Here is a 27,950-nt window from a genome sequence, read left to right on the forward strand (position 1 = left end):
ACAAAACCCCGTTTTTCATGCAGATATATCTTGATTTTAGAAAGGAAACCAAGTAGATAGCTGTCAAGGATTTATGACTGGTTAACTGTTCCATTCCAGAGGTGCAGCTGGCTCGCCTCCAGGAGCTGGGATTCAGCCTGGAAGATTGTAGGAAAGCTCTTCTGATCTGCCAAGGTAACAGCAGATATTTAGTTGGCCTTGCAGATTGTCCATATTACCTTTATTGCAATTAAGTAAAAACTTTCAGACTGTCAGGTAGCTGATGCACAGGCAGTATTTACTTCTTTAGATTTTTTTTACTTTGACTCTGTGTTGGAATAATCTTAAACATTCATTTCCCTGTTCTGCTGCTCTGTAGCACCCACCCCCCAAAGATTGTCCTTGCCTTTTTTGGGGTGTTATATGTGGGATGTTTGGGTGTATTTTTGTTTGGGGGTTTGGGTTATGTGCAGGTTTATTCTTTTTCATGGTGTCCCTGCTTCTTACCATTATCCATCTCTTCCTCTTCAGAGCACATGCTTTCATCTCTCCCTTTTTGAACCATATATTCCCAATTTCTCCATGCAATATATGAAAAGGTGAAGCTTTTACAGAAGTGATAGTTTTTCTTTAGCACTGTCATGCCTCCCAACTTATTTAGAGGCATTCCTAGCACTAATATAGATTTTTATTATGTTGCCACTTGATTTGCAAACTTCAAAACACATTTCTCACTCTTAAAAAATTCCAATGTGTGTATAATCTCATATTTGTGCTATTAAATAGAACACATTTAAGGGACTGTTGGTGACTTGCCATAAGAAGAGAATAGTTTGCTTTCACATGCTTTTTACTAAATACCTTGAGGAAGTAGATGGTGATTGATTGGTTGTTTGCTTTTATCTAAGGTGACTTGAAAAAAGCAGCGAGTTGGTTGTTTAAGAATGCTGAACCTTTGAAATCAGTTTCCCAGACCTCTTCTGCTCGAGACAGCCAGGGGATTGTGCCTTTCCAGTTCATCTCTGGAGTGGAGATAAAGGCAGAGAGTGTGTGCATTTGCTTTATTGATGACTGCATGGACTGTGACGTGCCCCTGGCTGAGTTAACCTTCTCACGTGAGTGTCTGCTTTGGCCTTGCACAAAATGACTGTCAGTGGCTGCTTTCAGCTCTGGTTTCTCAGGACTTGTGGAATTTTAACTGACAGTGTTTTGGTGGTGGGGTTTGTGTGGAGTTTTGGGGGGGTCTTTTTTGGTTTTGTTTGGTTTATGTTTTTGTTTCTAAGATCACAGTCCTTGTAGGGTTTAAGACTCTGGTTTCCCCTTTATACATCCCAAAACTACTGGAATGTGTGCTGAGCAGAACCCTGGGGAGGCTCCATGTTGTAAGGCGTGGCTGTCTGTAAATGTTATTTGAAGAGTATTGTGATAGGCTTTTTGTACCATTTCAGTTTAAAAGACAAGACAAAACCTTCCATTGCTTACTTAAGAGTTTATAAAATTGGGGAACTTGATTGTTTTGCATTAGTATAACATTCACTTTTTCCCCCCCCCCCAGGTTTGAATTTTCTCCAACATTTGCGAACCAGCCCTGAAGGTTACGCTCATTTCACCCTCTCTGGAGATTATTACAATCGAGAGCTCTCAGGTGAAATATCTGGGGAGTTGTTGTTTTCTTATTTATGTTTAGGAAGCTGCCTTTCCTACTACAGGAGCCTGAAATTCCCCTGACAGGAAATGCTTGTAAGGGAATGGGAAAAGTTGGCTTTTGTGTCTGTGTGTGTGTGTGAGAACATGTAATCATAGACAAGATACCCTGACTTGAGATCAGATGGAGGGATGTGGAAAGTTGAGATTTTGCTGATCTGAAAATAGCACTGAAGTTTTCAAATGTAATTGCATAAAAAGGTTATCCAGGAACATGACAGTTATGTAACTAGGGGTGTCTGTATTCACATTTTCAGTTTTTTAGTTTGTTACGTATTTCAGGAAGGAAAAGCACATGAGGGCAGGTGATTAGACTGAAGTCAATGGAATTAACACAAGACCATTAGAATTTATATTTTAGATAAGAAAAACAAGTTAGGCCTCAATCCAGGTCAGACACTGACAAAAGAAATAATCTATAGTTGTGTGTTTTTTCTGAATCGAAGAACTACATTTTCTGATATGTAATTGGTGACAACCACCTCAGGAATTATCTGCCAATAACAATACAGGTTTTTTTGTTTTTAAAAATACATAGAGGGGGATTTTTTTAATAGCTTTTAGACCTTTGTCTTATGTGATACTGAATAATAGACCAACTTATGCATAATTGTATGAAAATAATTTTCAAAAATATTTCAGAGGGCTTAGTTGCAGCTGACTTAAATAAGAAGCAGTAATTGCCTTCTAGTGCTTTAATTGGAATTAAGATATTTCTGCAAGACCTTACATACAGTGTACATAGTATACATGGTATGCAGTGTGTACATACAGGATACACAGTTCAAATGGAGGAGCTGGAGCAACTTTATATTAGGTAGCAAATTAAATACAGTTTATCTTGAACTGTAAAGATTAAAAGTAAAGGATTAAATACTGAAATATGTAAGCAGCATTCCAGTGTGGCCTTCCCACGGGCAGCAGAGGTGACTTTGTGTTTGTTCCCAGGCTGGGAGCCCTTCATTGAGCCGTGGCCCTGCTCGGTGTCTTGGCAACAACAGGCCTCGAGCCGCCTCCACCCCTCCCGCCTGAAGCTGGAAGTGAAGGCCAGACCACGCCTGGATATAAACATCACCTCTGTCCTCATAGGTACGTGGGAATATTCCCTGGGAGCATCCCTGTGCAGCCTGACTGTCACTCCTGAACAGGACAGACAGCTCTGACCGAGCCCTGCTGGTGTCCCTTGGAGGGGGGGGAGTTGGGCAAGTCCCCACGTCCCTTCCGTGGTGTTTTACACAGGTGTGTGTTTGGGCAGGCACTGTGAAAGTGTAAAGACATGAGCTGCATGTTTTAGAGGTTAGCAGGAATTCTTTCTCTGCTCATATGAATTCTATCAAATTCATATGTTATTTGAAATTTATTTTTGATCAGAACCAGGCTTTCATCTAAAGCTTTCCATGCTGTACAGTGCTTAAAAATATTTTGGGAAGCTCGTCATTTTTCAGTATGTTGACAGGTGTAGTGGGGAGCTACTCTTTTCAGTTCTGCAGTCTCTGAACACCTGAGCTTCAATTTCCACCTTCGGAAATAAAAATACTTTGTTCATCATTAACTCAGATTTCACGTGAGCTTCTGTGTTGCTGGGCTATGATTTTGTGCATTTCCCAGGAATATTGTTGCTCATTCTGAATAATTTGGTGAGCACAATAAAGAAATGGCAACAGCTGAGTTTGCAGATGGAACAGAAAAGCCTTCCTTGGTCCTTTCTCCCAGAAGACCTGTGGGGTTGGCAGAAAGAGGCGAGCCAAGGTAGCAGGAAAAGCAAATCAGTGATTCCTAAGAGTTCCAATGATGCTTTTAAATACCAGTTATAACAAGTAGTAAGACTGGTTTGTGATTAATACTGTGCTAAAGGACTCGATTAGTGTCTTGATATTTATGCAGGAATGTGCCTGTACTTCTTAAAAACAGAAGAACCAAATCCCTAGGAAGTGCTTCTAACATGGAAATATTTACGGTTAATTGCCTCCACAAGGAGAGCTCTTAGATTGCCTTAGGAGCGTCTTAAGAACATGGAATTCCACTTAAATTTTTTTTTTTTAAAATAAAATCTTTATTATTTGTTTTTGAAGATAGTACTGTGATTTTATGAGCTGTTGTTTGTCTTTGACTCATATAAGTGTTTCACAGAAAAAAAACAGTGAGATAAAACCACTGCCATTAAAGTGGAGTAACTTGAGTGTGATGAATTTAACACACTTTTCAATGATTTTGTTTACTGCCACCTTGGAGACATTGGCTGTCTGTGCTTACATTCCTCTAGAGCAATACACATGTACCAAACAGTCATGGATGGAAGATTACTGTAAACAGGACAAAGAAGTGAATGTAATCAGCTCAGAAGACTGGATGGGCTCTTCGGTGGATCCCCCATGTTTTGGGCAGAGTATGTTGCTCATTAATCACACTTTATTTGAAACAGTCCTGACACACACGGTCATCTGTCTAATGTATTACAAACAGAAGTACTTGGGCTTCACAGCACACAGTGATTTGTTAGAGATGTTTGGCAAAAAAAAAAAAAAAAAAAGACAAAAAAACTGTGTTCTGTTCAGTTGTGCTCAACTCTTTAAAAACAAAAACCATTCTGGCTGCTTAGCTTTGAGTGAGAGCTTTGCACTGCTCGTTCTGCTTCCTTTTTTTGTCAGTTAATGAGTGACTTTCTCATCAAAGATTAAATCAAGAGTATTGACTTTAGGGCATGTGCAGTTCAGAGGGACTCTTTTTCTTTCTGAACGCCCTAGTCCTGTATAATTGAGTTTCCTGGGAAAAATCTTGTTTTATTTGTGAAACTCTTAGTAGGTGACAGGTCTTTTTAGCTTCGCTTCTCCCAGAATTATTTCTGGAAGAAATTTTATCAATTCAAATACCAACTCAGTGTAAGCCAAGGGATAGAGACTTATAATTGCATGATGCTAACTGTATCTTCCCCAATGCATGATGGGGAAGATCTACCGGTATTTATGTGTTTTTTCTTACCTGCTAACTTTGTCTTTCCTGTCTGCCAGGCCTTCCTCTTGTGTACCTTAGAACTAGGAGTACAGCCAGTTTGACTAACCTAGAGCATCAGATCTATGCTAGAGGTACTGTACAGAGAGAGACCAAAAAAAAAGGTGGTTTTCTTCTTTGGAAGGCTCTTGTACAATAAATACTGTGCTGTATGTGTGACTTGCTGGCCTCTATATTTAAAAATAATCAAACCTCGAAAAACCTCAAGCTAAAGAACATAACAGCTACTTTGGTTTTAAGCTGCTTAACTTAATATTTTATCCTGGGTTTATCTGTTAATTCCTCTCTGGAACCTTAAGGAAAGAAGGGAGAAGTATAACTAACCCTATGAATTACATGAATTATTGGCTATTCAATGTCCCTTTTCTAGAGAGACAGTACAGTGTAATTAAAAATAGCATAATAATATCACAGTATTTTATTTGTATTCTAAAAATATCCAACATTATGTTCAATGTGCCTACTTATGCCTAAATGAGCATATTTAGCTACTTAAAACTTTCAGATGCCTTCAAAAAGAACAGTCTGTTTTCAGTAAGCTTTAGGATATAAGGCATTCCTACCAAATATCTTGTTAATTTGTTTGGGTTATACTTGACTTTACAGTCTTGGGGCAAAACCATACAGTTTAAAGTAACATTTTTTTTTAATTTTTGACATTATGGAAGACAAAACAGCACACTTGATAAATATGTAGCCCTGTAGAAAAGTTGCTGAGGGGGAGGACACAACGTTTTCTAGAAATCTGTATTTGTGGCCTGTTCAGGTGCCCCTCAGAAATATTTTCTCTGAGTTTAAAAAAAAAAACCAAACTCAAAATGGAAAATGCTAGAAGGGCTTATTTTTCTAAAGTATTTTTCCAAAAATCAAACAAACAGCAAAACTTGTATTATTCATTGGTTGGCTTTTAGTGGGTGTTGCAGCTAAATTACTAAATTAATTATGAAAAAACCCTCCTTGTAATGGTAGTCTTTTTTTTTTTCAGGCAGTAGTCTCAAAATGCAACTTTTACATAATGTTTTCCTTTGAAAATCAGACCGTAGTCCCAAAAATTCTTTTTTAAAAGTCTCAAAAGATAAACTGGCAATCGATTAAACAACAGAGTGAAAGTTCATTTGGCTTCTCATCTGTAATTTTGCAGAACCTGGACTAGCCAAAAAATTATATAAAGTGAATCTCAAAACTAAAAAGATTTATTTGCAGTTGGCAATAATCAGAGTTTTCATTTTCAAGGATTTAATCTTCTTGCCATTTAATTGGAAAGAACTTTCCCCGTGAGTTTTAGATCAGATTTAAGTCTCTACTGATGATGTGGGGGTTTATAGGCATTTGTTGTTATTGACTTGGAAGAAAGTTTTATGTGATTATTAGTAACTCCTTCAAAACCTTCCCTGTCCTCCTCACCTTCCCCCTTCTTGCCCCTGTAAACCTGTGCTGAAGCTTTTGGAACAACTGCAGATCAGTTCTGGGGAATAGATTTCATTTCTGTCGTAACTTTTCTTTAAGCAGCTGATTTATTGTCTGCACCTTCCTCCCACTTCTCTCATACCAGAAGATGTGGGTATTTAGGTAGCAGCCATTTATCTTCCTTTTTAAGTAAGTTACTGGACTTTGACAGGGGTTTTTCTCTGTCCAAACACAGTAAGTATTTTCACAGACTTGATGCACTGCAGTGTGGAAGATGAGAGTAACACTTGTGTGCTGGTTAGAAATCCATGCTTGGAAAAATTCAACTATGGGAGGTGAAGTATCTTCTGGGATTTCGCTGTCCAGTTTTTTAACAAAACCAGGTTGCCTCTGGTTGCACTCAAATTATTTTACATACTTTGTTCTAGTAGGTTTTATCCTGTATAGGAAAATATTTCTACTTATTCAGTCTTTGAGGATAAAAGTCCCATTCAAAGGGGGTACTGGCTAATTCTGTATTTATCACCTTAAATACAGTATAGATCTTAATTGTAATTGAATGTGTGTTTAGTACTTCATGAACATTTGGATGTACATAAAAAGTTCCTGATTATGCTTGGGGTTTTAGTTAGATTTTCTACACATTAGGTCTAACTGGAGGCAGAGTATTTTATAAGACTTGATATGAAGAAAAAAAAGAACAGGTTAGATCAAGCTTAGTTACCAGGGGGGTTGATGTAGGGGAAGACTTTCTGTTTGTTTTATCCCACTTCTGTAACAGTTACTAATTTAAAAAATTTCGTAGACAATCTGATATCCTGTTTCTTCCATCAGTTTTTCTTTAGTTAGTGCAGGTTTTGGTTCTCCAACCATTGTGTCTCATCCCACACTAACATCTCACAAATGCTTCTCCTGGCCATTCAGACAAGTGTGGGCTGTGTTTTGTAGGTGAAATGAAGACTCCAAAGCGCAGGCAGCCCTTTGTGCCCTTTGCTCTGAGGAATCACACTGGATGCACTCTGTGGTTTGCCACCCTGACCACAACCCCCACCCGGTAAGGACCTGTTGGGGCATCACTTCAAACAGATTTGTCTGGTTTCACTTCCCCGTCAGCCAAACCCTGTTGTTTGCAGTGCTTTTGTTCTGCAGAGACACATAGGCAAGTCCCAATTTTAGTTGAGCCTCTTCCCTGACACTGAGATAGTTTTACTACTTTAAAAAAAAATTTAATTTCTTTTTTTCAAGAGGCCCAACAGAACATGAAAACCAGTCAGATCCATTCATGATGTGAATGTGTCCACTGAGGACTGAGGCAGAGTAAAAAGCACTTGTCACTTGAAGTAGTCAGTTTGTAAAATGCTGTGATTCTCTTCCCAGGGCTGCTCTGTCTCACAGTGGGAGCCCAGGTGTTGTTCCTGAGGAAAATGGGACGTTGCTGGATGATGCCCATAATGTCAGTGAGTGGCAAGAAGTTATCACTGGGGAAGAGATTCCATTTGAGTTCGAAGCCAGAGGGAAACTCAGACACAGGTGAAGTTTTACACATTTATATATGGAACATGTGGGATCATAGTTGTGAGGGCACCAGCAGGTGTTACATTAAAAGTAGATTTTTTTTAAAAAAATCTCCTCTTAATATTTAGTTCTTATTTTTAAAGCTTTTCTACAGAGTGAAATGATCAGTTCTCTAATAAGCAGCCTCTATTGCTATTAGTGGCAGCTGTTCCTAGATGTAATTTGGATTATTATGAGCTTTTAGAAAGACTTGGGACCCTCAATTGCAAATCAGTGTCCTTTATTCTAAAGGACTGGAGCAGAGGGTGGTATTGGTTGTTGAATGTATTATCATAGATAAGAACTTGTTGACAAATACATAGCACACTTCTGGTTTTCCTTATATGACATAGTTGTACTTCTGTGTGTTCATTAGGGAAGGTAGAACAATTAGACAGAATTAGTCTGTCTTTATCTATGAAACAGAAAAACTCCTGAGACTTTTTAATGCTTCAGTGAGATTCTTCTCTCAGAATCCATTGGTTTGAAGTATTTGGTGTTTACACTGTATAATAATGCTTAATTGTAAATTATCTTGGTCTGGCCTGGTAGGCACACACATGATCTGAGGATTCACCAGTTGCAAGTGAGAGTCAATGGCTGGGAAGAAGTGAGCCCAGTGTCTGTGGACAAAGTTGGAACGTTTTTCCGATATGCTGCACCAGATAAGAACTCCTCCTCCTCCACTGTAAGTTCTGATTTTGAGGGTTTTAGGAAAATGTATAATTTAAGAGTAATGATGGCTGCAAGATTTTGACCTAAAAGCAGCTGCTGTGTGAGATTGACCTCTTTCCATTTAGCTTGCATTGGGAGAGTTTGGAGATGCTGGGTTCTAATTAGCAATTTAATGTGTAACAAAGCCCCAGACAGAGCAGTCAGCAGTTAGTCTGTGCTTGGCAGTCAGAGCTCCCAGGGACAGAACTAACATACAGGGCCATGGACTCGTGGAGACTGAGCTTTAAATCAGCCCAGCATTTCAGCAACTATTTTTATTTCTTTTATTGCAGGAATGCTTTTCATGTATTTAATTTACTTAAAATAAACAAAACTGGCAATTTCCTGTAAGCCAAGGGATTGTTGAAATATGTGGCTGCTTAGACAAAATATACTTGTCATGAAGGGAAAATGTAGTTGTAATAATCAGGCTGGCATTTCTTGGAGGCTCAGTGATAAAAATGATTTTGTGGATTTCAGAACTAGCTAAGTTTTGAGAGTGGTTACAGGAGGTTGTTGAGCACTGGAGAAGTAGAAGTTGAGATCTTTTTGGTATAAAACAGAATTTTGACAAGAGCCAGTGCTCTCTTATTTGCATTGTTTCTGATATTTTCATGTTGAAGCATAAAAAGCATCATCTCTCTTTAACTTGAATATTGAAGGGAAAGGATGCAAATTGAGAATTGCTGTTTAGGAACATCTTTTGGGAAATTCTACTTTACAATAAACCCTTCTTCAGCTTCATTTCTCTTTTAAAGCTGTGTCACAAACAGGCTTTGCTAATCTAGTTCTGACATGATTCCAAGCTGTACTGAAGATCAGAAGCACAGTGATGAAAGTTTATTCTTCTCTAGTAAGGTTCTATATTACAGCTGAAATCAATGTCTTTGAAGTTGAACAACTTTAACTTTCTTGTTTACTTTCCTCTCAGCTTGGAAGCCCAATAAGTAGAACAAATATAATACATCCACAAGTCTACGTGAGTATATATTTTCATTTTTTGAGAGCTACTTAAATAAGATCAAAGAATTCTACAAGTGAACTGGCTTTTCCATCCTTGTAGAACCTTTTCAATAGAAACCAAAGCCAAGCAAACAAAATGGACTTTCAAATCAGAACAAATATTTATGATTTACCATTCCTCGCTAGTGTAAACGTTTGAAGAATGGGTCTTAAATTCCAATATGTGAATTCTAGCACGTAAATGCTTGAATATGAATTGTTTTTTTTCAGGACTGAAGTGGCAATGACTTCATGTAATGTAGGAGGGAAAACACCACAGTAGAAGGGTGAAGAAAATGTGGATATTTTAAGAAAGCTTTATATTATTTTCTAGTTTAGACAGAGGGAGTAAGTGACTGTTAAATATATAAGGCTTGGAATTCAAACTCCATGGATTTATAAAATAATGTAATAATGAGGTGATGTGTAGTCTTTTAGGATCTGTATTACTCTTAGTTGAACTTCTATTGTTTTGAAAAAGATAGTGGAGTTAGTGGTATGTAGAATTGCTTTCTCATAGTTAATTTTACTGTGTTTTGAGGGAGAGGTACAGGATTATAAGGGATTATTATTACGAAACTATATAGACCTGAGGAGTTGCCCGTAGTTGGACTCAGTTTTTCTCCAGCAGTTACTGCTTCCACATTGAGGTGCCCCTCTTCTAGATATATTCATTACCTGAGCTTTTTAATGCTTTTAAATATCTTCCAGTTTTCTTCATTGCCTCCAGTTCGTGTGGTGTTTGAAGTCACCATGGAGGGCGGTGCCCGGAAGGTGATAACGGTGCGCTCGGCCTTGATGGTGAAGAACAAGCTGGAAACTCCAATGGAACTGAGATTGGACAGTCCTTCTGCCCCTGACAGTAAGTGCTGTGAATTCCTGGGCCCTAAATTCCTGTAGTATTCCATACATACTGTGGGAAGTGTAGCTTTCTCCCCAAGAGGATTGGCCACTGTCCGTGATGGTTCACAGCAAAATAGACTTCCCTGGAGAGAAAATGGGTGTTGTTAAGAAGAAAATAATCAACAAGGTGAGCTAGAGGATCCATTAGGATTTTTCCTCATCAGGGAAAGCTGAGACTCTGTAAATACTGCATCTTATATATATTTCTGTGTGTAGCAATGTTATCTCTTTTAACAACATTCTAGAAAGTTTTGCCTGCAAAGGTGTAGTGCAGAAATGTCGTGCTATGTTGACAATGTACCCAGAATGTATAAGGAATGAGGTTTTTTTGAAATAAACATTTTCACTAAAGCATCCAAGAAAAAAGGATTTAAATTCCAGCAAGTTTTTGGGCTGTTTCACCTAAATTTGTCTGCTGCCAGATTGTTAATAGAGCTGAAAATAACAGGTTGAAATGTACATAAAGTAGGAAGTGATTTATATTAAAGTAAAATGTGTTGCTTCAAGAATTTGAGATGCGCTACTTCAAAATTTTATGGTTTTCAGTAAAGGGACCTGTCTTGATATGTGTGTGTTCTTCTCTGCCTGCAGAACCTGTGGTCCTTCCAGCAGTTATGCCAGGAGATTCCTTTGCCATTCCATTACATCTGACATCCTGGCGTTTGCAGGCCAGGCCCAAAGGAATGGGAGTCTTTTTCTGTAAGGCCCCAATTCACTGGACTAATGTTCAGAAGACAACAGAGGTGTGCAGCAGCAAGAGGGAGTGTCACTCCATGGAGTCTGAAAACAGCAGGTTTTTCAGGTAATTAAGACCTAATTCTTTTTCTGTAAGGTCTGTTATCTTCTTCTGAACTAATTACCAGGAAAGAAAATGCTTAGAGGTGAAAGCTGCTGCAGTTTAATGGGATGTTCTGTTTGGTGTGTTAAGAGGTTAGAAAGCAGTGAAGTGTAACTGGTGCATTTCTGCAGGGCTCCTTGAAGCCCCTCTGAGAATACGAAGCACAGTGTTAATATTTATGGTAAAAAATAAACGATTAGAAAGTAGAATGTAGACTTAAATTAACTGCTCTGTCTCACTGAGGATAACAAGTGCTTTGCCAAAGGAGTGTCCACAAATACTCATTCTTTATCTTCAATGTCCTGTGCTCTGTTCTGAGTCCAAAAATGTTGCTGCATAGTAAGGACTTGATGGAATTTTGTGGTTTTCTGATAATGGTTGATTTAGGGTTGCTCTGTATTTAGGAAATACTAGAATAGAGATTATGGAAGCTGCTCAGGAAATGACCTTTGCACACCATGTGGTTACTTCTGTGTGTCAGCTCCATAGTTCATTTCTTAATATGCTGCTTTTGAACATATCACAGGGAGGGAAATGCACAAATTATTTAAAATGAGGATTTACTTAGTCAATTTTTTCTTAACTAATGGAAAACTGAAGTGTCAAGTGGTCAGAGGAAGGATGTATCTACTGGGAAGAAGGACACAGTCAGCATTTATTTTTCAGAAAATGATTATAATTTACTTTAATAATTAAAATCTCTTAGTAATAGTTAAAAACATATTTTTGCAAGTCTATGGAAGCTGCTTTTATAGTTGGTAACCTGTAAAAGCCATTTTCTGTTACATCTCTGAACAGACCAGATTTTCCTGAGTGACTAAATTAAGTCTTTGATTGAAATCAGGGAACTCCTGTTGTCTTAATGTTAGGCATAAATACAAAATACCTTATGGTCAAACAACAAAGTGATTAGGTGAAGAACAACTCTAAATGCTGTTTTTCTTATCAATTCTGAAGTTGGAGCATGTTAGAGGATTTAGTGCAATAGGATTCAATTGCCTGTCAGACTCATTGACTCCTCCTGTGTCTGCCTTCCCAGGTTTTGTGTGGCCATAAAGAAGGAGAATTACCCTGATTACATGCCTTCCAGCATATTCTCTGACAGTGCTAAGCAGATTTTCAGGCAGCCTGGGCACACTATTTATCTCCTGCCAACGGTGGTGATCTGCAACCTGCTCCCTTGTGAGCTGGAGTTCTACGTGAAGGGTTTGCCCATCAGTGGAACCCTGAAACCTGGCAAAGAGGTGGCCTTGCACACTGCTGACACATCCCAGAACATTGAGCTGGGTAAGGTTCTTGTCCAGGTACCATTCTCTGACCCTCAGTGTACCTCAAAGGAACCTTTATCTAAAAGGAACTATGGTGCAGAATAGAAAAAATTTAAAAATGGACAGCATTTATGTGATTATTTCATTGGCTTGCAGGGCTTTTTATATTTAATAACCAAGTGCACACATTTAAAAAAAAAAAGTACTGATTTACCATCATTCCCCCAAATCTGTCAGCTGTCTTAGTCTGTTCCTTGTTCAGCTCTTTTCTTGTTTTCCTGGGAGTGGAAACAGAAACTGGAGAGATCAGTGATAAAGAAGGGAAATAAATAAGTTCCCAATGTTTTGGGTGGTTTTGCTGGTTTTTTTCCTAACAGAAAAAGTTGGTGTTGAAAATATGTACAGAATTATTCAACACTGGCTGGAGTTGTGATGCCTAAAGCATAACTAGCCCTAAGCAGGCTTCCTTACAGAACTTTTTTTGTTGTTTGTCACCTAAATTGTGGCATTTCTTCCTGAGGTCAGAGTTTACTATGCTGGGCAGATTTTAAAGTTAGTGTGGGTATGAGCTACATGAAATATTCAGAAAGATCAAATCCCATGAAACACCAACCTCAACACTTACCAGGAACCAGTGTTTCTGTGTGGGTGATGTCAGGTTTGGTTTGGTTTGGCTTTGTTTTCACAGGGGTATTGCTAGAAAACTTCCCAGTCTGCAAAGAGCTGTTGATTCCTCCTGGGACACAGAACTACATGGTGAGGATGCGACTGTACGACGTCAACAAAAGGCTGCTCAACTTGACCATCAGGATTGTCTGTCGTGCTGAGGGTTCCCTAAAAATACTCATTTCAGCACCATATTGGTTAATCAACAAAACTGGTGAGTTTTGCTGTGGTCATGAACTGGGAAATAAAGATGTCCTGCAGTCTTCTGATTTGCTTTCTGGCCAAATAGAGCTTCTAAACGCTACTCAAGAGGAATTAAAGTTGCAGGAATTAATTATTTTAGTAGTGCCAGCAGCTATTGTTTGAGGAGTGTTACAGGTAACTTACACATTTGAGTTGCTACATTACAGATTTTCAAACAAATAAATCAGCATAGATTATATCACTGTTAAAATGTGGGGTTTCAAAGACTGAAATGCTTTGAGAAAGCAGTGGATCTGACTTTGAGTCTGTGTTAACTTCCACTGGCACTTTCAGACCCCATGACCTGCAGCTGTTTTAAGCAGGTTAAATGAAGAACTAGGAGGATACAGGCAGATTAATGGATAATCCTACAACCAAAATATTTTAGGCTGTTCCTTAATTTGAAGTAGTTTCCACCATTCTCATTTTAATTTGTTCACAAGTGACTTGTACTTTAACACTCTTTTTGTGTGTGTGTGTGTTTAACTTAAAGGATTACCACTGATCTTCAGACAAGATAATGCAAAAACAGATGCTGCTGGGCAGTTTGAAGAGCATGAGCTTGCTAGAAGCCTCAGCCCTCTGCTGTTCTGTTATGCTGATAAAGAACAGCCAAACTTGTAAGTAAGAAGAGCAATCAGGAGGAACTTTACAAAGATGAAAGTAATTCACAGATTGGGTGCTGATACATCAACATGAGGATCATGTAGGAAAAGCCCTTCCCTGTTAAGATGACCTGTTATTAAGTTTTTAATACAGAAATGAGCACATTGGATCTTTAGACATTTCCTGATGAAAATTCCTTGGTTGGCTCATTCTGTTGTGTCAGAATTTATTGGAAATTTTAATTTTTTTTTCTTTCAAGGATAAAATAGACTCCAATGTTGTTGTGATTAATCAGCCTGAAAATTGCCAAGCCCTTTACATGACACGGCCACTGAATCCTGACCAATGTGATGAAAGAGCTTATGGCAGAAATGCAGAATGAACCACACAATAAGAGATTTATCATGAATTTTAAGGCTATTATGTCCAGACACAGGTGTTCTTTTTGCATCTTGGGCATGTGTTTGATCACCAGAATCATTTTGTTATCTGATCCTTCATTTAAAGGAGTAAATCTTTGTGGTTTTTTCTTACCCTTAGCTGTACAATGAGGGTGGGAAGAGGAATCCATCCTGAAGGCATGCCTGGCTGGTGCCAGGGATTCTCCCTGGATGGGGGCAGTGGTGTCAGAGCCCTCAAGGTGATCCAACATGGAAACAGGCCAGGCCTCATCTATAACATTGGTAGGTGGTGACAGGAATATTGGAAGAATCCAGAATCCTGTATAACTCTTGGTGAGACGAGATGTCAGTGGCACCAGAAACAGAACAATTGCAGCAGAGAAAGATATGTTGTTAAAGGTTTTTGAGAGAATTTTCCAGAGAAAATTATTAAAAAAGGAAATAGTATTCTAAGTATTTTTATTTCTTTATTTTAATTTTATTAGCTTAAAATCAGTTTTCCGTTATTTTTTACATTTCAAAACTGAGTGTTAATAATGCATTTACAAACTCTGCTGCCTGTTTCTCTGTCTTTATTCCCCCTGTGTGTTAATTCCAAGTACATCTGAAATCCCTTCATGTTACTCTCATTATTTTGAGTGTCTGTGCACTGTAACTGTTCAGCCATGTGCTGCTTCTGTGGGTTTTGCTTTGTACAGGCTGATGTGCAGGAGTGCAGCTTCTGGTGTACAGAAAGCACAATTTCTCCAGAAGGTTTTAGTTTTTAATTAAATGAGAGTTTGGAAGTTACTTCACAATTATTTTTGAGGAATTTTTTATATGTTTAAAACTGAAATAATTACTTGCATTGATGTGATTGGAAATAGTTTTGGGGCTTTTTATCTTCAGTGGTTATGATCTCTACATTGTATTTGAGAAACAGAGGGTGACAGATGATCTAAAATTACATTTATTGTTTAATGTGTCAAAACATGGCAGTGGTGTGGCACAAACAGTGCATCTCAGGAACCCAAGAACTTGTGCTCCGTGAAATATATTGTATTTTATTTCTTTTCTTTTTAAATAATAGCTTTATTTTACCTTGGTTTTATTAGGTATTGATGTCAAAAAAGGCAGAGGCCGTTACATTGACACCTGCATGGTCACCTTTGCTCCCCGTTACCTGCTGGACAATAAATCCAGCTACAAACTGGCCTTTGTCCAGCGGGAATTCGCCAGAGGGCGGGTAAGAAGATGCCTGGGGGTTATTTTCAGTACAGTTCTGTAGTTAATCATAAAAAAGAACAAATGTTGTTCTTGAAAATATTGTTGGTTGGTTATGGGGATCCTTCTCATTATTCCTGACAGAATAATTGCTGTGTTGGTATTTGGGAGGTCTGTAGATTAATACTAAGGTGTCAGTACCAGGAGTATTTACCCATTTTTTCCTGATTTCTGTCCTAGGGAGCATCTAATCCTGATGGATACATCTCCACCCTCCCTGGCTCCAGCGTCGTGTTCCACTGGCCACGGAACGATTATGATCAGCTGTTGTGTGTCAGGCTCATGGATGTCCCAAACTGCATTTGGTCTGGGGGCTTTGAGGTCAACAAGAACAACTCATTCCACATCAACATGAGGTAGCTATTCTATAAAAATCTTCTGTGATGTGCCTCTGGTCTTTGATGGAGGCAGATGTTTAATCCTCGTTCCACATCAGCGTGGGGTGGCTGTGATCTGTAAATCTTCTGCAGAGTGCTTCTGGGTTTTGATAGAAGCAGCTCTTTCATGCTTAGGACTGCAGGTAATGCAACCTGTGTTGCACTTTGCTCTTTTTCAGGGACTCCTTGGGAAAATGTTACTTTTTGAGAGTAGAGATTACCCTGCAAGGAGCCACGTACCGCATCGCCTTCAGCGACACCGACCAGCTCCCGCCGCCCTTCCGCATCGACAACTTCTCCAAGGTAAAAGAACAAAAAAACCACATTTTTTCCCCTCTATTTTTAAGGAAAAGTAGTCCTTTATATCTGTTAAAAGAGAGAGATGAGTAGCTTCTGTAATGAAATAAAATTAAAAGTTTGTGCAGCAAGAGGTCTTCGTAATAATTGTGTTTTTCTGAAGTTCTAGTGAAAATTGGAAGCACTTAATTACATCTTGTTCAAATAATAGTGCTAATGTTGTGGCTTTCCTGAGTGCCTTATAAGTTTTGCAAGGAAGAGCATTGTTACTGAAGAGAAATTGTTCTGGGGTGGTAATTTGAAATCTGTTCTAGTCTCCTAATTTAGACTAGGAGGATTTGAGATGCTGCCATGGAACTGAAGACATTGTGAACCACAAATGACAGATAAAAGCAAAGATGACATTTCTCATCCCTTTAAGACTGTTTTTAATTGAGACCTGAATGGAAGAATTTGCATATGAAAAAGATGGGGGGGGGGAAGAAGTGCTCTTTTTCAGCTCCTGTGATCAACTCGTGGCAAATGAGCAAATGGCAGGAAAAAATCTGCCTGATGAACAATTCCTGTGGGAAACAAACTCCTCTTTCCCACCTGTTACAGGTCCCAATTGTGTTTAACCAACATGGGGTGGTGGAGCCCAGGCTCTCCACTGAAGTGAAGCCCATGACCTCCCTGGATTATGCCTGGGACGAGCCTGTCCTGCCCCCCTTTATCCTGCTGACAGTGAAGGGGGCAGGCTCCTCTGAGGTTGTCTGCTGCATGAACGACTTCCAAGACAGCAAGCAGCTTTACTATGAAAACTTCATCTATATTGCTGCTACATATACCTTCTCAGGGTAATTCTTTCTATCTTAGATGAAAATATTTTCAGTGTTCATGGTGTTCAGCAAGCTTTGCATTAATATTCTCTTAGTGGTTGCCATTCCAAAATTTTTCAAATGCAGCTAAACTTCTATCAGCCAGCAGAAGAAATGCCAAATTCAGAGCTGTCTGCCAGTCAGTAATCTGTGTATTTTACCTCATTTGCTCATAGTACCTTTGTTTTAGAGGTGCAGCCTGGCATTGTTTATTCTGTCACCCAGTAAGAAAGATTAAGGCTGTGGCATCTGCTGTGACCCCACTGTCTGATCTGGGAAGAGCAGGGATGGTTGGGGTCCTCTCTGGGGGCTTCATTTTTATTGGTGTCTAAAGGACACTTTACCACAGTTCCCACCTATTTACAACATGCCTGTGAAATGTAAACTTATGTAAAATAGCTTATATGCTACTGAAAACAACTCTGGGGGAGTTAAACAGCCTTTGTTGCTTTCCTCAGTATAAAGTAGAAAATTGTCTTTGGAGTTCATCTGTTTTGCCTGTGAAGTTCCTTGTTGCAGTGAGAAATCAAAGCCTCTTTTAAGAATGTACTCAAATTGACAACTTGCACTGGTAATTCCTAAGAAGAAGAGAAAGAAACCAAAATAAATTTATGTCTCATGGGCTGTATTGGAAGTGTCAACTTCCTTGATTCAGTTTTAGTACAGATCTAATTCAAACTACAGAAGAAGCAGCTACTCTGAATAATCATGATATTTTCTTGGTGTTCTAGTTTACAGGAGCCAAGTGTAAGACCAGTTGCTTCAAATAAGGATGTTGCAAATGCAGAGCTTGTCCTTGATGTTTCTCCAAAGACTCAAAGAGTTGTGCTGAAAAAGAAGGTACCAGACACATTTGATTTATTTTTTTAAATGCTGTTGCTCTGTGCTGAAGTAAAATCAAATGCTGAGAGTAGGACAACATAAAAAAAAAAGAGTTCTAACTTTTGAAGGGTGGAGACAGGCTCCAAAGTGACAGGTTATTTTGAATTGTGGTGGTGCTTCTGTGTAAGACTTTTATGGGGATAAAGATGGCAGAAAAGGGAATTGGAATAAAAGTAGTAAGGAATGTTGTAAATGCCTCCAAGACAACAGAGTGTGGTAATTGAATGTTGGATATTCTAATGAAGTTACGAGGTTTCATGGTAACCTAGGTCTTTTGTTTCTGGACCTCTTAAAAAATAGAAACTGTGTTTAAATATTGTTGAGATTAAAAAACACCTTGTAAATGCAGCTCTGCATCTAACTGCTAGTGTGTGATGCATATTCATTGAATATCAGAGTTCCATTAGAAGTCTTTATCCAAACTAGTTCCTAATTCCAATTCAGGCCTCTGAAGTTAAATATATACAAGTCACTCCAAGAATTATAATTCAAAGCCTCTGATAGCAAAACAGAACAAAACCACTTGCTCTGTACTGTGTTTAAATGTTGAGTTTTTATGCAACAGGAGCCAGGAAAGCGCTCCCAGCTTTGGAGAATGACAGAGACAGGAATGCTTTGCCATGAAGGTTCTTCAGTTCCTCACAACCCCCATAAACCCTCCCCTCGCTCCGAGGACTCCAGTATGATTTTGGATATCGCCGGCCTGGCAGCTGTCACAGACAACAGGTACTGCACATCCAGCTCCTCAGGAAACTGCTGGAGGTTCTAACTAAACACAGTTCATATGATATTCTCTGAATAAGGAAAGAAATTGTTCTGAAGGCATGTGGAAGAGCTGGATTTTACCCGGGTTTGTAAACAAACCTCACGATCAACCTGCGTGACTTGGAAATACCTTTCAAAAGGTGGCTAATGCATTTTTAGCAGGTTAAAAGAGCACTTCAGAGACTAGGAAAGTGAGCTGGAGCAAAATAAATGTTCACCATTAATGCATCTGCAGAGTAAACCCTCCTGAGCTCTGGTGCTTCCCTGCAGGTACGAGCCCCTGATGCTGAGGAGGCCCGACCGCCGGCGCAGCACGACCCAGACGTGGAGCTTTCGGGATGGGAAGCTGACCTGTGGGATTCATGGGCTTGTTGTCCAGGTCAGTACTGATCTTTTGTTTGTTGCTGATAGAAATGACAGTCATTTGGGTTTAATATTGAAGTAAACTAAAAGCTTTGAGGCCAGAGTTCAGGATACAGAGAAAAGCAGACTTGGGTAAACAGCTTGTGTTTTATATTCATATTTGAATATCCTTATTAGTTTAAAATAATTAAACATCTTGCACTGATAATTAGAAAAATAACTGACTTAGTACCATGATATTGCATTGATCATTTTGTGATCAAATTACTGCAGCTCAGTAAGTTACTACTTGAAGCAATCAAAAAAGCCCTGTGTTGCTGTTTTTAGGTGTTCACCCCATAAGGATTTACTCACCTGCAGATCCAGAGTTCATCTTTTAAAAAGCTTCCTGTCATTTTGGAAAACTTTTCAGGAAGGACTTTCCCGTGTCCATTGATGATGTGATAGCTTCAGTTTTAAATTAAGTGGGCATACTTAATTATCAATCTTGGCTGCTTCTTTTAGCTGCCAAACTGATTAAACATGAGTTACCAGAAGCTTTAATAATAGTAAGTAAAATGCTGCTGGACTGCTCTTCTTTAAGTTCTGAAGAGTGAAGAGAGCAAAGTAAAATACACTTTTAAATTAATGTATGTAAATAGTTATCTGAAGTTTTTACTTATCGATTATTGAAGTTTTTTCCTTACTCTTTTTTCTTTCTCCAGGCAAAGGGAGGAATGCTGGGTCTTCATGATGGAGCTGAAGTTGTTCTAGGTCCTGATACTTCCCTTGAACTTTTGGGGCCAGTTCCACCTGAACAGCAGTTCATAAACCAGAAGATGAGGCCTGGCTCAGGAGTCCTGGCTGTGAGAGTCATCCCAGATGGGCCAACAAGAGTTCTGCAGGTGACTTCATTCATTAACTAGAATGAAGTTCTGTTATTTGCTTGTACCTGCAATACTTTTTTCTTTATTACATCTTTAAATCCTTACAAAAAACTGCCTTTATAATGATACGAAGGGGGGGGGGGGAATATCATAAACCAAAAATAGCTTTCATTGTACCTCTTTTTTTAAAAAAAGATAATTTTATAAGGTAGGACAATGTAGCTGTTATTTACAGATAGGAAAGTGATAATTTGGTAATTGATTTGTTTTCAGATAACTGATTTTAACCAGCGTAGAAACGATCGTTTGTTCAGTGAAGGAGATGAACTTCCAGTTACAGAGCAAGATCTGCGCAAGCTGAAAAGCCCAGACACAGAGCAGGAGTTGGAAGTAAGATTTTATAACCAGTACCTGTCTCTTATTTATCATTTTCCTTTCCAGATTGTAGGGAGGGGGTGGTTGGTCATTAACTTCTCCCTGTGATGGTCAGTCTCTCTGGAGATAAGTCTGAAAAAGTAACTTCTTTGCAGAAGTGTGTATTCATTACCACATGTTTTTCATTGTTGGCTTGCTAGTGGTAGCTGTTTGTTGTTTTTTTTTTTCTCAGGTTCTTGTGAAACTTGAAGGTGGAATAGGATTGTCTTTAGTCAACAAAGTCCCTGAAGAGCTGGTGTTTGTAAGCCTCACAAGAATTAATGTCCACTACACACAGCTCTCGACAAGTCAGGTGCTAGAGCTCAGTGTGCATGACATACAGGTATTTTGAAACAAATTGATTTATTTATTTATTCACAGGTCTTCTTCAGTTTTTGTTGTCGCAATAGGTTTGAAAGATATTTAGAACTGTTTCTGAGATTTCTGTTCCTAAATATCATTCTTTTTTCTGTCTTGTCCACTGTGTAGGTGGACAATCAGCTTATTGGCACCACACGGCCTTTTATGCTTTTTCTGACTCCCAAGATGAGTGAGAACGAGCCCCTGGAGACTGGGCCTGCTGTACAAGTCAATGCCATGAAATTCCCCAGTAAAAATGCCCTGACTGATATATACAAGGTAAAACACAATGTTTTGTTTGTGCCAGGCAGGTATTGCTTTGCTTAAACGACCTTTCCTCTTCCTAAGTTTCACTTAATTCAATGATTCGTGAAATACACTTGGTTGAATTAATACTGAAGCTTTAAGGACACCATGTCCACGGTGTTTAAAGCTACAGTACAGTGATGAACATGATAATAAATAAGTTTAAAAATGTAACAAACAAAACAGCTGATTTCAGGGCTGGAAAACAGTGAAGCAGGAGATTTTGAAGTGTTAGGATTAGGTAATGAAGCACAAGACCTTCTAGAAAATTGAAATAGTTGTTGGTAACTTGTTGTAACAAGTAGGTAACATCACTAGTTGTAGGTAACTTGAAGTGAAGAGAGCTACCAAAGACATTTTGAAGGTAGGAATTTTGCTATGAATCCATTCAAGTGAAAATATTCCGTTGAACTAGAGCACGTTGTCCTTTTTAGTAGCTTATATGGATTATATTTCTGGTGTTAATGCTGTAAACTGAGACTTGTTTATCTCTGTAGCATCTGATGATCACTGCCCGAAAGTTCACAGTTCAAATTGAGGAGAAACTGCTTCTGAAGCTCTTGAGTTTCTTTGGCTACGACCAGTCTGAGTCAGGTATGGGATTGAATTACAAGGAGCAGTTTTACAGTGCACACAAGTATTATGGTCTTTCCATAAAGTTCAAAACACCAGGAAGCTTTTTGGCTGCTGGAACCTCCCAGTGTTGAAGAGAAGGCTGGAAATGCCTCAGTGGCCCCTGGGAAGCTGTTCTTGTGTGTTGGAGTCATTACAGTGCTCAGGTAACAGGCCCAGTACACAGTGGCTGAGCTGAACTTCTCTGCAAGGAGTTCTGTGTTCAGCTTCAGTTCCTGGATCTGGATTCATCTAAACTGGGATAAAAGAAATTGTATTATTAATTTAGCAAGCCACTTTGTTTAGTAATTTGTTTGGTTTGTTTATTTAACCCAAGGCTAGAAGTAGGATCCCTGTTAATTTGTTCCTTGAGCAACTCCTCTTGCTTCACTGGAGGAAAATTTTGTCTGTCTGACCTTTTAGTTGTGGCATGCATACCCTTGACTGTAATTGCAATGTGAGTTTTCTTTCATTCATTGAGGCAAGACAGACCTCTTCAACCTTCTAATCTCACAGATGCTGCTCTAATCCTCCTATTTTAGGGTTTATCTGTACTTTGGAAACGTTCTGAAATGTTTGTTTTGGAGTGGCAATTGAAAAAGTCACTTGTGTGATGCAGTAGCCTGTGTGCTGTTACATAATCACTGTCACAGCAAAAGAACTGGTTTTGGCATGATTTCCAAATGGGGCCAAGCCTACAAATGATGCTCCAGAGTTCTGTCCTGCTAATCCACAGTATCTTCTGAATTGTCTCTGAAAGACTAACAGCCTTACATTTCACAGAGGATTTACAGAGTTAGATCTCTAGTGATGAGGAAGATGAAAAAATGTTGAGTTTTGCTCTTATGCTTTTTACTACTCTGTCCTCTGTTTTGCTTTACCCTGATGCTTCTGCTATTTTTTGTTTCCTTACTTACTGTACATTATTTGTAGTTTATCCACTGCTGGTGCTGATGTCATCCAAGATCCAGGCAAAAATTATTTTATCATTTATAGTCAACGTGTTTAATTGTTCAACCTGAGTTCATTAGGCTTGGTCATCTTTCATGTTTCCCCTGCCTTCTCACACCACCAGGATGCCCTTACTAATAACACAAACCTGTTAATGTCAATAACATTTGACTCACTCTCTATGTAAATTGATTTCTTGAATGTCATCCATTCTGCAGGGATAATTGAAAACTTGCTTTGTGCATTGTATTCCTAGTTGAGTGCATAAGGAATTACAGAGAAAGCAGAGAGGAAAACAGACTGTCAGAGCAAGACTGCCCAGTAGGAAACATTGCATAGTTATGTGTTATCTCCTTGTTTCTCTCTGCTGATTAAGATAAATTAGAAGTGAGATTAAAAGCTCAAATAACAGGTTTTAGAGATGCAGAGAGATCTGACAAAAAATTCTTGAGCCTCAGAGGTCAACTTGGTGTCACAAGGCATGAGTAATTCTGCTGGCTCCACCAGCAGTCACACATACTTCTTATTTGTAGAGAACACTGTTAACTCTCCACAGAGTGTGCATTCCTAACCCCATATTTATTTATCTTTAATCTCTTCTGATTCCTGTGTTTTGTCTGGATGCAGAAGTTGAGAAGTACGATGAAAACCTCCATGAGAAGGTGGTTGAACAAGGGGGAGCACAAAAGCGATACTACTTTGAAAACCTCAAAATCAGTGTGCCTCAAATCAAACTGAGTGTCTTCACTTCCAACAAGCTCCCTTTGGATCTCAAGGTACCCCAGGGCATTCCCAGAGTGGGCTTCTGAGGAAAGAGGAGGAGATGGGAACAGAAACTTTAACATAATAGCATTAATTTCCATTTACTCTTCCATTATGGAAGTTACAAATAGTAGAAGTGCCAATAAGTTCTGTTATTTAATTTGCATAATTTCCAGTCTCTTCTGTCATGCTCTTTCATTTTTCTAATTTCAGTTGAAGCACAGACAATGACTCACTGCTTTACAAAGGATCTTAGTTACAGTAATGGAAGTGTAAAGAGCTTAAAGGGAATAACCATCATAAAATAAGAAGTTACTCAGAAATACAGGACAACTCCGAGTGTTTTCATCAAAAAAAATGTTTCATTGAAATTGGAGAATTTGCATGAGCCCCATGCAATTTGGCTCAATATTAAAGTAAATTCAGATTGAGTGTGGACTTAGGTGGAAAATCTGGTCCTTTTCATGTGGTAATAAATCTAGCATAGTTGTTCAGTGAACCAGAGAGTCCAGATTATAGCAAGAAGATAATCTCATCCAGTGTTCCCAAACCTGGACATAATAAAGTGGCAATGGTCGGTTGCCATTTCAATAATAATAATAAATTTAATATTTCAATCAAAAATATTTCTATTCCCTCTGAGCTAATACAACTACTTTACTCCAATGTGGAAGAGTTGAAACAAAACCAACCAACCAAACCACAAAAAACCATCCCTACTGAACTGCTGCCTATTCAAAACTGAGACACTGAACCAGACTTTTTTGTCTTTGATGTTAAGAACATCAGGATGTGCAGGCTTTTAAAGAAGTTTAGTTTCGTGTAATGAATGAGTATTTTACCGAGATGACCCAGAAGATCATCAGTCCTGCATTTTTGTATTGCTTTTACCAAATCCTCCTGCAGAGGACAATTCAGTAACCAGCTGGGATGTTCCTTAGCTGGGATGTTCCTTAGCTGGGATGTTCCTTAGCTGGGATGTTCCTCACACTCCACAACAGCAGCAGTGTCCTGAATGTGTGTTTGCACTTCAACACAAAAGCACCTATCACTGATTAGCTCAAATGCACAGAGAGTTAATGCTGAGTGCCTTTAAGAACCCAGGCACTGTGCACTGTTGGATTTCCTACCACCCTTGGAATAGGATTCCAGCTGGATACATCTTGGCAGCCCTCAGCAATGTTCCCAAGGGAAAGCCTGGCCTGTACATTTTCCCCCCCTTATGATAACAGTCCCTGCCTGAGTTCTGTATATTGACTTTCACAGACAGAGTTTCATTCAGTTCTGTAGCACAGGAGAGTTCAGGGCAGGAGGCAGAGAATAATCACAGTAGAGCCTTTGTGGAAGTTTTTCTAACTACCTCTAATGTTCCTGGCTTGGACATGGCTGGCTGGTAATTTGGTGTAGACAGATTATTTTTATTAGGTACCAGTATTAACAAAGTTGCCTTATATAATATTTGATAGTTAAACAGGAAATTACTTCCTACCCAAGTGAATAATGAGGACTACTCTGGTTAGTCATCCATTTACTGAAAAAATAAATAGCTTCTTTCTTACTTGCAAACTTAAGTCAGACCTGTAACTTGCCTTAATTGCCTGCAGATGGCACAAAAATCGTGTTACTTACACCAGCAAGGCTTTGGTGATTAATGTGTAAAGATATAACACAAGTGTCAGGCTTCTTGTCTTCCTCAGATTGTCTGATGTTGGTAACTGTGCAGATGCATTATTAAGACCTGAAACAGGGGGGATCTCTTTCTGTCTTAAAAGATTAATTTTCTTGTTAGTTTTTTAATTGAAATTATTTTGTTTGTGTATGTGTATATATATAGATGTGTAGCTTGTCCACTTTAAATGGGGTTTTTTATGTACAGATGGCCTATGAGCTAATTACAGTCTTGGTTTTCTTCCTTGAAAAATAATGGAAAAAGCTAGTTTAAAGAGTTTCAGTATACCATATAATGTTAAGAAATGAGCCTCAGGCTTACAGGAAATTATGTATGTTATTCCAGCTCATCCTGACACTTAATCCCTTCATAGAACTTCAGCAGGGTGGAAAATTTCCAGTTTTGTTAAGGAAATTCATTTAGGGTTTGGTTTAATTGACCATTAAAGCAGTTATAGCAAAGTGCTATATGTGGACTATTGGACACATTTTGTTCTGAAATATTCCTATCAAGTATAGGAAACATTGCATTGGGAAGTTTAGTGACTATGGAATTACTGGAGGAACACAGTTCTAATAACTGATCATTGCTTACAAGTAAAAGGTTTGTGGGTGATTGCTCTCTATATCCAAGTGGTAAACTACTCCAGCAGCCTGAGAGAATGTTGGTTTGTTACCCATTTAAAGGTAAATTCATTTGGGTGCTGTGAATAAGTACAGAGCAAACTGACAATGGCAATGTCTTTTCACTCAGGCATTGAAAAGCACGTTGGGATTCCCCCTGATCCGGTTCGAGGATGCTGTGATTAATCTGGATCCCTTCACCAGGGTCCATCCCTATGAAACTCAGGAGTTCATCATTAATGACATTCTGAAACACTTCCAGGAGGTAAATGGCATGGATTGTATTGCAGCACAGGCTGAACTTCTCTTGATCTGGGAGTTCTCCACTGAGGGTGTGGGAGCTCTTCCCTGACTATTAAATGTTAGTGCTGTGTTGCTCCTTTGGCATATGGAGTAGTAGTATCACATGTTTCTAAGAATATACTACATTTTAAGATCAAACTAGGGTTGATCTTACTGGTATTTGTGTGTCCATTTCTCCAGTAAAACTACCTGGGTTGTTTTATGCTTCTGTTGTGGGTGGGATATTTTATCTTTTAATCAACCTTGCTGGTGTTAATGTGATTCATAAGTGATATTTCATTCTCCCTCTTGATTTTTACAGGAGCTGCTCAGTCAGGCAGCAAGGATCCTGGGTTCTGTGGATTTCCTTGGCAACCCCATGGGTCTGTTGAATGATTTTTCAGAAGGTGTTACTGGCCTTATAAAATATGGCAACGTGGGTGGGCTCATCAGGAACGTCACACACGGAGTATCCAACTCTGCTGCAAAGGTAATAATTGTGATATTAAAGTTGGCTACAGCAATAAGGAAAAAATAGTCAGGCAAGAAGTCAAATAGAATCACTGACCGTGTTTCAATTGCCTTATGTCCTGTTTGTTTTGTAAAAATAGCGTTTGAAGTGTAGATTTTCTTTTCCTAAATGCTTTTTATACACGTGTGAGGGATGCCAGAGACAGGAGTCAGTGACCCACTCTCAAGGCCTTATTATTGCTATTTATACACATACTTTGCAGATTGAATGCAGGAGTTAACAGAGTGAGAACTAAAATGTTGCTCAAGCGTGGTCTCATCTCCCAAGTGCAAATGAACAAAGTTATATTATATTATGTATATAATCCACATAGAGAAGAGAGCATTAGAGAAAGGTGGAATATTAAGGGATTATTTAGTGTATCAGGAGTTGCTAGCTCTTCTTTTTGGGAAGTGCTTAAGCTGATGTGAATAGCAGTTATTATGCTGACACTTGAGGTTTGGGGTCTTTTACGCCACATAGCAACAAACTAAGGAATTCCTAGATTGCTCTGAATTTATCTTTAGTTTAATTCCAAAGTCTCTGCATGGTGAACATTCTTTTGTCCTTCCTGATAACAACTGGGAGAATTCAGTTATATCAGTGGAAATAACTCTCTTTAGTGCCTGAGAGAGGGAAGATCTCAGGCAGCAATGAGAAATAGGAGCATTTTGGATCATGGTCACTTCTGTCCTTGATACTGAGCAAACATATGTCCTTGAAATGTTTTTATTACATATATGGTGTGTCAGCATGAACTACTTCATGGGCAGAACTGGAGCAAAGCTTTCTTCCCATAAGGATGTGTTGTTAAAATTTGGTTTGGGAAAAATGCTTTACTTTCTGTTATTTTCATTTTCCAACCTGGTAAGTTTGTACATGTGCATTGTAATGGTTTGTCCTTTCACAGCCTTATTTGTATAGAAGGAAAGCTACTTTTTTTCCCCTTCTTAGTGGGGAGAGAGTAACTCAGATGATGTGAAATGTAGAGTCTGGATAATCACAGACAGCTCAAGACTAGCATTACTAAACCCAGCCCATCACCTGGAACTAACCCAGGGAGCTGAACCAAGAGCAAAGATGACATGCACCTTGTCTAATTCTCATTAGCCAATTTTGGAGAATTTCAAGAAATTCAGACAAAACACCATGTTGATATTCCTGTCTTAATCCCCTACTTGGTAATTCTGTAATGACCAGCACTGCAGATACAAGCTTGTCCAGGCAGTGTGGTAGAAGCTCCTGGAAGGCAGCTGTTTCCATCTGCTTTTGTCCATCCTTTCTCCTCGTGGTTGTAGTCTCTGGTGACCCATCCACTCCACCCAATAGAGTGTGTTTCTTTAGAGTTTCCTTTCTATAAAGTGTTGTTTCCTCATCTCAGTCACATCTGCAGCAACAGTCCCATAAATCTTCCTTTAAAAGGCACGAGCCTTCCTCTGTTTCCCACAAGGGCAAGGTCATTCTTTGAACTTCAGAGTCATTTGTAACCAAGGGGT

The 27,950-nt window shown here is 38.9% G+C and overlaps 1 protein-coding gene across 6 annotated transcripts in view; it reads left to right on the plus strand.

Moving 5' to 3' along the window:
- VPS13D (vacuolar protein sorting 13 homolog D) overlaps positions 1-27,950 on the plus strand; it is a 92,785-nt gene that overhangs the window by 29,666 nt on the left and 35,169 nt on the right. For 4 of the 6 annotated variants that reach the window (XM_027658112.1, XM_027658113.1, XM_027658114.1 and 1 more), the window contains 31 exons: positions 100-174; positions 888-1,094; positions 1,535-1,624; positions 2,632-2,772; positions 3,947-4,069; positions 4,692-4,766; positions 7,048-7,153; positions 7,477-7,629; positions 8,206-8,341; positions 9,299-9,346; positions 10,081-10,231; positions 10,864-11,074; positions 12,150-12,397; positions 13,067-13,258; positions 13,781-13,907; positions 14,434-14,576; positions 15,389-15,519; positions 15,738-15,913; positions 16,114-16,237; positions 16,832-17,067; positions 17,820-17,928; positions 18,536-18,696; positions 19,006-19,114; positions 19,803-19,982; positions 20,238-20,354; positions 20,572-20,721; positions 20,868-21,017; positions 21,542-21,638; positions 23,235-23,383; positions 25,792-25,926; positions 26,266-26,433. In XM_027658112.1, the coding sequence (XP_027513913.1) occupies positions 100-174; positions 888-1,094; positions 1,535-1,624; positions 2,632-2,772; positions 3,947-4,069; positions 4,692-4,766; positions 7,048-7,153; positions 7,477-7,629; positions 8,206-8,341; positions 9,299-9,346; positions 10,081-10,231; positions 10,864-11,074; positions 12,150-12,397; positions 13,067-13,258; positions 13,781-13,907; positions 14,434-14,576; positions 15,389-15,519; positions 15,738-15,913; positions 16,114-16,237; positions 16,832-17,067; positions 17,820-17,928; positions 18,536-18,696; positions 19,006-19,114; positions 19,803-19,982; positions 20,238-20,354; positions 20,572-20,721; positions 20,868-21,017; positions 21,542-21,638; positions 23,235-23,383; positions 25,792-25,926; positions 26,266-26,433 (4,418 nt within the window). The remainder of the gene's footprint in view (positions 1-99; positions 175-887; positions 1,095-1,534; positions 1,625-2,631; positions 2,773-3,946; positions 4,070-4,691; positions 4,767-7,047; positions 7,154-7,476; positions 7,630-8,205; positions 8,342-9,298; positions 9,347-10,080; positions 10,232-10,863; positions 11,075-12,149; positions 12,398-13,066; positions 13,259-13,780; positions 13,908-14,433; positions 14,577-15,388; positions 15,520-15,737; positions 15,914-16,113; positions 16,238-16,831; positions 17,068-17,819; positions 17,929-18,535; positions 18,697-19,005; positions 19,115-19,802; positions 19,983-20,237; positions 20,355-20,571; positions 20,722-20,867; positions 21,018-21,541; positions 21,639-23,234; positions 23,384-25,791; positions 25,927-26,265; positions 26,434-27,950) is intronic. The other 2 variants (XM_027658116.1, XM_027658117.1) reach the window with 1 other exon arrangement.

This window comes from Corapipo altera, unplaced genomic scaffold, assembly GCF_003945725.1.
Source record: "Corapipo altera isolate COAL_440 unplaced genomic scaffold, ASM394572v1 301, whole genome shotgun sequence".
Lineage (NCBI taxonomy): Eukaryota > Metazoa > Chordata > Aves > Passeriformes > Pipridae > Corapipo > Corapipo altera.